The sequence below is a fragment of the Cryptomeria japonica genome, chromosome 2 (genome assembly GCF_030272615.1).
Source record: "Cryptomeria japonica chromosome 2, Sugi_1.0, whole genome shotgun sequence".
NCBI lineage: Eukaryota > Viridiplantae > Streptophyta > Pinopsida > Cupressales > Cupressaceae > Cryptomeria > Cryptomeria japonica.
Window position 1 is genome coordinate 369571905 of NC_081406.1, and position 10409 is coordinate 369582313.

The following is a 10409-nucleotide window of genomic DNA, read 5'->3' on the forward strand; positions in this document are numbered from 1 at the left end:
GTTTGACCTTGGTGGGTAGAATATTAATGCTTAGAACGGTTGTCTCAGCGATCCCATTTTTTTCTATATGTGTCTCAAGATTCCTAGTAAAATCATAAATGTGATCAAACAGAAAATGAGGAAATTTTTCTGGAATGAAGCAAATGAGCGGGATAAAATCCCGTTATTGGCTTGGGAGAAAGTTTGTAGGTCGAAGGTGAATGGGGGTGCAGGCCTTAGGAACTGGAAAATTATGAATGAAGCTCTCAGAGAAAAACTAACTTGGAGCATTTTTGCTAATTCGAACCAACTATGGGTTAAAGTTATGAGGGCTAAATATTTGGACTCTATGGAAGACCACAGAATCTTCATGATCATAAATCCGCCAAAAGGATCTGCAATATGGAATTTCATAGTGAGTTGTATAAAAGTCTTAACATATCATCTAACATGGCATATAGGGAATGGAAGACTAGCTAAGTTTTGGGATGCCTATCCTACAATAAAAGATATGGCTAACCTCTCAGATGTAAAGGTATAGTTATGCATAATTTGGGGTGACTGGGTCAGAGATTATATGGAGGTCAAATATGGTGCTACGGGGGAGGAATGGATTTGGAAAGACTTGTCGGTCACGGGTCTTAGAGAGGCACAACAAAGTCTATTAAAACATATCTTAGATCAGAGACAAATTTTTGTCATGAAGGAGAAGGACAGAGTGGTTTGGTGTGGATCCAAGGATGGTAAATACTTAGTAAAATTAGGTTATCAGATCTTGGAAGGAAAGGTGGAGGACCACACAAGAATATATGATTTTCTCTGGCAAAAATATTGCCTCCCCAAAGCAGGAGCTTTTGCACGGTTGGCTATTAAAGGGAGGATCCTTACTGGTGAAAGAAGGAAACAATTTGGATTTGTAGGGCCCACAAAGTGTGTAATGTGTGGGGAAGTAGAAGAACATCTTGGTCATCTTCTATTGCAATGTAAAGTAGCACAGAGCTGTTGGTTAAGTGTAAAGGGAATGTTAAATTGGCATGGCCCTTTACAACAATCCCTTATAGAAGTTTTTGAAAGTTGGCCAAGACAAAATAGGAGGTCTACTCTTTCAAGCATATGGAACATTAACCCATCCCTAGTGATATGGGAAATTTGAAAGGAAAGAAATCGGAGGATTTTTCAAGATAAGAAAGAAGATGAGAGAAGGATTGTGAGTATAATAAATCAGGCAATCGAAGAGGCTTTAGGGGCAGCAACATCCCAAATGGAATCCATGAATGTCCCATACACTCTTGAGAATAAGAGGATTCAAAAACTATGGCCAAATATCAAAATAAGACATGGGGCTTGGAATAATAAAAATCAAAAGAATAAGGTGGACCCATACATAGAGTGGTCTCCACCTTAAAAGGGATGGATCAAAGCAAATTTTTACAGAGCTGCTCAATACAGTATGGGGTTGTCTAGTGTGGGTGTGGTGCTAACAGACCACTATGGCGACATGGTGAAGTTAGGGGCTCAACAAATTAGGAAGGGGACTAATAATGAAGCAGAAGCGTTTGCAGCTTTGCTTGCAATCCGATGTGCTCGGAGCCATGGAGTTAGAAAATTACATTTGGAGGGTGATTCGTTGATCATAATCCAAGCTATCAAAAATGGAGAAATTAAGGCTTGGCATTTGCAGAACTACTTATCCTTAATATTAGAGGAATTGAATTCATTCGAAGATGTTGTGGTCAGTCATGTTAGGAGGGAGGGTAATAAGGTGGTTGATAAATTATCTAAGTGGGCATTGTCTTTTAATCAAGTGGAAGAAATAAGATTTGAAGATTTTGATGGTGAGTTATCATTAGATGAAACATGATAAATAATGATGACCTAATATACAGGTCTATAACCCAAGAGGTTAAATTCTCATCATGAGGGAAGGTGGTGCGTAGGACAAGGTGTGTCAAAGGTAACATTTAGTGGAAAAGGCTAAATAATTTAAATGATGAAGTGAATGGATTCGAAGATTTTAAAACCACTCATTTCAGAAGAGTGGGAAATCAAGTGGCAGGCAATTTGTCAAAATGGGCATTATTCTTTGTAAATGCGGGTGAAGTGTGGATAGTTGCCTTTAATGATGTTAAGGCAGCGATGAAGTAAGACGATGACATAGGCCTTCGAAGATTCAAGTAACATCAACGAGATTAATTACAATTTGCATGAAGGAGGTGATTTGATAGCTCAAGAAAAGCGCATTTATAACCTGGTGCTCCGGGTTTTTGTGTGAGCGACCGTTCACACGAGTTGGTCTTATTTTTAAAGAAGCTAAGATGGTAGACATTCAACAAAGTCCTTTTTGTTTTGTTTTTGTGTTTATGTGCAGGTGCAGGTTGATTTTGAAAGATGGAGGGCACATTCACTTTCAAAACACGAAAACAACAGAAGTCTCTCTATGGGCCGGTGGAAAATCGCAAGCTCAAGTTTCTCCTGAAATGCCCATCTGATGTCGTGGTGAATGCAGTGCATAAGACCCTTGGTTATTTCTTTCAGCATGCAACCCATCAGTGGAAAGTGAATGTAGATATTGCAGCGATGATCATGGTGTGGGGTCTTGAGTTAGGAAATGATGAAGGTGAAATTCGTTGGGTTATGAATTCCCTTTTTGAGCAGGATTTGATAGTTGGTATTGATTCTACCCTGGAATGGGCTTATCTGGGATATGGGTTTGATTATGGAGAGTGTTTTGAAAGCCAGAAAGCGGTGGAGGAGCTGGGTTTTGTTCCTTTTGTGCATTGGCCAAATATGGTCAATCGACGACTCTATTTGAAACACATTCATGCATAATGAAACTCTTTAAAGGCGACAATAAGGGATTATCAAGTGATTGGTGGGAGTCGAAGGCCTTGGGTTCCGACTACCTTTCCTGGGAGGAGGCGCAACATTAGATATTGACCGGGTCAGGGGGGACGTATCCATTGATGTAGTCTGGTGTCCTAATTTTGGTTGATCGAATGTGAATAGTAAACACCCAATCTTAAGAAAGCAGCAGTGTTGAATCTGGGTGGTCTTAGAAGTAATATCTGGTCCTTTTCGGGTTATTTTTTGTAAATCCCATTGAAAACCATTTTGGTAGTGAATGCTTTTTATTCTGCTAAAAATAGTGGGGATAGTGTTTGTCGATTATGTCATATCCCCTTGAAGGGGTTAGTAGTATGTAGAATGTCTGCTACATGAAGTTTGTCGAAGCAATTTTGTAAAAATTCAAATAGCAGTAGTTTGTATTTGACGTTATGGGCCTTTTTGGAAGATGAACAACCCAAGTATATGTAATGTAAACCCTATTTCCTTTTTTATCAATAAAACCTCAAAAATTACCGACCCCCCCCCCCCCAAAAAAAATAAATAATGCAAGTATCTCCTTCATTGCTCCTCCATTGTTCTTCTTTCTCCTTCGAATTGTTGCATGTGGATCTCACCTACAAAGCAAGTGTGATTGCAAGCAAGATGATAGCAAAAGTAAAAATGACAGCACAAGGATACTCAAAATGTGGTTGTTGAAAATGAGAAATGAGAGCTCAATTTATAGAAAAGAGGATTTTGAATCAACGAACGAGATTAATCTGGAGATAAAAAGAATCAACAACTATGATCAAACACATAGTAGAGTTTCCATTAGGAGACAAAGAAAAAGTGGAAGAAATCTGGAAAGAAATCTAGAATCAAATCGAGGAAGATGATATGGGGATTTAATAAATAAATAAATGGATTATCCTCATATTTTTCCAAATTGGTAGGTTGAAAAGATAAATACGAAGATAACAATTAGAAAGCAAAGTAGCAAAGTGGAAATACAAATTAGAAAGTGGAAGAGCAAAGTGGGGTCATAAATAAATAAATAAAATTTATGTATTTCACCCACACATGGTAATAAATTTAAAAAAAATAAAAATTAATTTGAATAATTTGGAGAAGGGGATTAAACAATTAAAATAATTATTTAATCATGGAAGAATAATTAGTTTAGAATAAAGGGATTAAATAATTAAATAAATTATTCAATCAAAGAGGAATAGTTAGGATTAGCTGATTAAGATCAAGATTAATTGATTAGAAAGAGACAATGATGAACATCAATTAAATAATGAAGATTATTTAATTAATGGTTGAGAAGAACAATAATTAAATAATTAAAAATTATTTAATTATAGGAAACTAGAAGAAGAATATTAGCACTAATTAAATAATTAAAATTATTTAATCAGTTTAGACAAAAAAGGTTAGTGAAAAGTGTCGTCGAAGACTTAGGACAATTTTTCAGTGTCTATATTTTGTCCATATTTGAGACAATACGATTTTGAGCGTTGTTTCAAAGAAAATTTTGAGAAAACATGCCCCAGTAGGCGATAGGATGCAGGTAGGATGCCCCCTCAAGAGATTGTTTATGTATGAAAGAAATGAACGATCTCTCCAAAGAAGAGAAGAATGTTAGATGAAAGAGAAAAATGGGAAAAGAGAAAAATGTTAGTAAGCAGTGAAGAATGTTAACTGAAGAAATTCTCGATTGATTAGATCCAATAGATAGCATGATAATGATTGATTTGATGAATAGATAGAAGGATCGATGGGATATAAGAAATGTTAGCTGTAAGAAATGCAAGTGAGAAATGATTAGTGTGATGAAATCTTGCTTCCACAAATGCAAATAGTAGGTGAGAACCTTTATTTGACATGGAAAAATGGATGTGCGCACCATGGCAATGAAGGCTAGGGTGATAATGCAATCCCTTTGCATAAAACAGACATGTGGCAGACAAGGAATGGTTCAACCATCCTAAGACATTATGTGTGTTTGCCCCAGAATGTTATGAAACACTCCACATACAAAAAATGAAAAATAAGAAAGACCATGAGCCATCCCAGCCACTCTAGATCACTCAGTGACATCATCGAGTAGCATAGGAACATGATCAAAGATAAATCAATGAAAAATAAGATTCACAAATTCAAACAAGTGAAACAACCATCTTGATCTTCATTGCCAAAAGGTGATAATGTTATATTGAAAGGACGATCATGCTATCTAGTTTTAGGGAATGCAGTAGCTCGTCTAACATAGGACACGGTTTGGTTTCAAGTATACCACACCCTACATAAGACCCATGATAATGTTGACAAAAGGATCGATAATGTTGATGTTGGTTGATACGACAACTGGATCAGTTTGAATGCTTGGTTGGTTGAATAGTTCATTTGTTAATGCGTGATTTGTTAAGCACAATGTTTATTGTTTTTTTTGTTTGTCATCCACTCAAATGTATGTCTATGTACAAAAGGGACAATTTATTGATGGAATGAAATGATTGTTTTTGGATTTTTTATGGTTTCTGATTTTTAAACTTTTTGAGTTTTTTGTCCTTTTTTCAGGACATTTTACACATGTTTTTTGATTATTTAAAAATATTTTTCGTATGTTTTTTAATTATTTCAGGACAGTTTTCGATTTTTAGGATTTTTTTCAGGACTTTATTGGATTTTAGTGATTTTTTCAGGACATTTTTTAATTTTTAGTGATTTTTAAAGCACATTTTTTTTTAAGTTGTTTTTTCAGGACTTTATTTAATTTTTAGGGATTTTATAATTTTGCCTCCAGTGTCTAGCAAGGAAAGGATATATGACAAATGGATAAATAAGCTTGCTAAAATGTTGGTGGATAGAGGGACGATAGAGGCCATTTATTATGAAGACAAAGCAAATGCAATGTCTAAGAGCTATCACACGATGGGCTAAGGGACTGTATATGATAATGTAAAGCAATTGCATGGCATGAGGGACATGTCAAGAGGTTTTTGAAACCACTTTTTTCATTTTACGTCCTTATGTCAAATCAAGATCAAGGGATGAAAAAGAGTGTATGGGCAGTGATAGGATATGGATAGGATAAGCAAGAGAAAAAATGGATAGGGAATATGGACTGAAGGTTGTGATGAGCTAAGGGATAGTGACAAAAGGTTGCAATAAGCCAAGGAATGTGGACAAAAGGTTGTAATAAGCCAAGGGATAGTGGTAGAAGGTTGCAATAAGCCAAGGAATGCAGATGAAAGGTTGTAATAAGCTAATGGATAAAGACCATAAGCTATGATAGACTAAAAGCTACGAACAAGATGCATGACATTCATGAAGATCCTTAGCCTTGTTGAGATCAAAGGTAGAAAAGGGAATATGGATATGAGGGATGATAGGATAATGGAGCGTATGACAGAGGTATGATAGGATAATGGAGGGTATGATAGAATAATGAAAGGTAATAAGATATGATAGGATAATGAAGGGCAATAGGATATGATAGCATAAATAAAACCTACCCCCAATTATGATATGCAAGAAGTTCATGGATTACGTATGACACATGTTTGCCAGGTTTTCATCATGGTACTTGCCCAAGGCGCCAGTTTTCCAAGTTTTTACTAGATGACGAATTATTTTTCATTACCTTTTTTTTCTTCTTTACTTTTTGTTTTTTCCCTTATTTGACTTTTATCAAAAAATAGACACATGATAGGGGATGGAAAGACTCAATCATCCTTTTTTTTAGTAATATCCTTGTAAAATTGGACCATGACTATTAAAATTATTGTCAAAGACATTTGTAGGATAATGACATGGGACTAAGGCAAGGATTTATGCAAAAGATTGGATTAAAGTGATAGAAGGATGGAAAATATGCATTGGATAATGGATAGGGTATTGAAATAATTGTTCTTGAATGGATGAAAATGTTGGCAAGATCAACATTGGCACACACTTTGAGGGGTGATGAACTGATGGAGGGAAAGTGGATCTCAAATTTTGAGATTTTGATGGAGGAAAGGTCATGGATTTTGAGACATAAGGACCCAAAATGGATGGAATTGATAGAGGAATAGATTTGGAAGGTTTGGATGGAGGAATAGCAATTTTGGATGCCAATTTTGATACTTCTTTAGACTGTTGTGCTTCAAGGAGCCACTTGGGAATCCACATTGTTTTTTTATTTTTCATCCTTTTGTGGTTCCTTGGAACACATTGCTTGCACAAGGGATTTAGGAACCCATATAACTTTGGACTTTACTTTATGAGAAATTAGCCTTTATGGCCTTTTGGATATTTCTTCTTCTTTTTGGATCATATTTTGCTTCATTTTGACATGTCTATTAGATTGGACATGTTGATCCTTGAATGCATGTGGATTGTTGGACTTATGAATTTTATGCTTGGTATCCAAATTGCTTTGAGGGGGAAAGTAATGTATACATGGACAAGAATGATATGAAGGTCCATTGGATGGATGGAAGGTGCTCAAGGATGTGTGCCTTTGTTGATCTTGCATAAGGGACACAAGGACCTAAAATGGATGGAAGTGATGAAGAGCTAAACGTATGAGTGGATTTAGGTCTGGTAGGCATACCAGCGTCTTGAGGAATGCCACTAAAGCCATGACCATTAAGATTTCCTTTGACATGGAGGGGTTCTTTCTCGTGAAGGTCTACCCCTTTGCCTTTATAAATATTTTGACCCATAGGATACTCTTTGCTTTGGGACAAAGACGTGAGTCCATTATGAGGTGGATATGATATGATAGGAATGATGGGATCATGAAGTAGGGCAGACTAGACCAAAAGTGGAGGAACCCATTGTACATGTAAGGGATTCATCAACATCTTGCACTAACATGTTAGAATTGTGAGGGGGATTAGGATCAATGACAGGCTCTTCATGAGATGGAATTGGTGGAATAATGGGGTCATCAAAGGAAATGAGATCTTGGAGCGTATATGGAGGATTAGGACATGGAGATGGAGGAACAAAGGAATCTTGTGAAGGATCTAAAGGGATAATAGCTTCTTGTGGTGGACATGAAGCTGAAACGATACTTTGATCTTGACAAGGAGGAAGATCATTAGATTCCTCTTTAAAGGTACTATGCTCTTGACTTTCAATGGGATCATTAGGAATGACGAAAGGGATAACTTGATCTTTCTTAAGCAGTGGAATGTCAACGGGCTTTGAAAAGGTGTCATGTTCTTCGATAGGGATAGGGGGATCATTATAAGTGTCTGGGAAGATGGGATCCTGGTCAACAATTGGATGGGATGATAAGGTTTATGGATCTTGATCTTGATCTATTTTAAGACACATTTCTTTGTGCTCAAATTATCCTCTTGACATGGGGTTGGACTTTGGATATGCATGGGGGATTTTAGAAAGGGATCAATGCTTTGACATGAGGGAGATGGACTTTGAATGGGACTCTCTAAAAGAGAAGCATCTGGTGGCATTAAATCTTGCATTTTCAAATAGTACAAGGGATTTGTATAAAGACATAGATTAGCATGTATTTCTATGCAGATAACCCTTGGGAGGATGCATTATTTGATGCATCATTTGGAGGCAACGGTGGAAATTGTTTTTGTCAAGCTTTAGGAGATGATATGGGAGGTTCTTGCGAAGCTTCAAAAGGCATAGGAATAGAAGCCACTAGAAAGTCAATTTGTTTACGAGGGGATGGTGATCCATTGCTAGACATGAGCATATGTTTTGATCTTTCTCAGAAAAATCACTTAGGACTCTCTTTAAGAGCTTTGTAATAGAGCCTTTTTTCTTTGGAGATGCATTTGAATCCTTGCGAGATTTTGACATGGTTGGGTTTTTATTATGAATTTGTTTGGAAGGGATTTGGTTTTGATTTGCTGTTATATTTTGATTTTGGATTGAGTGTTGGTCAAATTGTCCTGACATGTTTGAAATTTGGCTTGATGTGTGTTGCAACTTTTTTTCTTGAACTTTTGGTTGTATTTGTTGATACTGAGTTTGTTGTTGATACTTGACAGTTGGTTGGACCAATTGTTGACATTGTGTGATTGGTTGAGAATATTGTTGAAATTGCATGATCGGTTATATTGGTTGGGCACGTTGGACTATTGGTTGTGTTGATTGGAAATGTTGAACTATTGGTTGTTATTGTGGGATATGTTGAACCATTGGTTGTTGTTGTTGGATATGTTGTTGATTCGAAATTTGATTGAACAAAGTTTGATTTGGGGCTTGATTGAAATTTGTTTTTGTTGCTTGAAATTATTTCATCATCTCTATTTGAGAGATTAGTGATGGTATTTATGATTGGTCGATAAGAGCTTTTACAACAATTGGCTCAAAGTTTGGATTTGTACCTTGAAATTTTCAAAATGTTTTGAACATTTGGGATCTAATCTTTTCATTGTTTTTCACTTTTTGTTCCAAGATCTCTTTTTCTCGAGCTATTTTCTCCTCCACTTTTCGTATTTGGATACTTGTTTCCTTCTAAAATATTTGATTTAAGTTTTGAGACATGAAGAAATTGGATTGACGTGATCGATTGTTCAATTGTGACGACATGGCTTCATAAGGGACTTGGGACCTCATTTCAACAAACATGTCACTATGCAATTTTGGGGGGATTTTTAAAATTTTGAATGACAATGATATGCAACTAATGAAATGACAAATGCGACTAAGTGCAATATTAGGGAATGCAAATGATAATGCAACCTAGGGAAAAAGTGAAACCTATGTTTTTTTGTTGTTTTTTTAGGTTTGGACAAACTTTTGGAATGAAAACCTAAATACGTGACCCTTAGGAAGCTGAAATCAATTCAAGAACTTAAGGGGACAAAGGACAAAAGGACTAAATGATAGTAGGACAAATTGACAACGTCTCACCTATATGCTTGGATACTAAGCTAGGTTTGACAAAATGATGTTGATAAGAGGACAAACTATCAAACAAGGTCAAGACTCCTTAACAATGACTTAGGGTTTGATCTTAAGTTTTGATTTTTTTGAAGTTTGACAACCCTAATTTTGAGACTATTATGCACAAGGACAATGAAAATGACCTAGACTTAGGGAATGAACCCAAGATATGGCATAAAGATGACCTCATGATATGAAATGGCCAAAGGGTGATATGACCTAAGGATGTAAATGCAACCTTGTGTTATGATTTTGGCCAAAGTTGATTATGATGTTATGATATGATATGACCTACAGATGTGAACTTAGGGATAATAAATGCAAATGTATGACAATGTCAACCTAAGACAAAACCTATGGTTTGGACTATGCAATGATATAACCTAATGCAACAAGGACATATAGAAGGCAATGATTTATGAGATGTAACTAATATGACTTAAGTGAAGACCTAATTTTGGGATGACAATGATAATGCAAGATGCAACCTAAGCCAAGACCTAGCTTTGGTATGACAATGCAATGAAGACTTAGGGAAATGATTTTAAACCTAAGTACAAAATGAGGATGCTAAAATGAAAGGCAATGTCTATGGGTCCTAAGACCTAAGGTTGGACTATGCAAAGGCTAACCCTAAGTGACATAAATGTTGAAACAAGGATATCCAATGTTTTGAC

The 10409-nt window shown here is 36.1% G+C and overlaps 1 protein-coding gene across 1 annotated transcript; it reads left to right on the forward strand.

Annotated features, from left to right (window-relative positions):
• The first annotated feature begins 1429 nt into the window (after nucleotides 1-1429).
• Nucleotides 1430-1840, forward strand: LOC131060456 (uncharacterized). Its single transcript, XM_057993690.1, has one exon. It carries the CDS (start codon nucleotides 1430-1432, stop codon nucleotides 1838-1840), a length of 411 nt encoding a protein of 136 aa, XP_057849673.1.
• The last annotated feature ends 8569 nt before the right edge of the window (nucleotides 1841-10409 follow it).

Bases quoted from the DNA above. Each gene is read 5' to 3' on its own strand.
- LOC131060456 (XM_057993690.1), top strand. From the start codon at position 1,430: ATGGGGTTGTCTAGTGTGGGTGTGGTGCTAACAGACCACTATGGCGAC.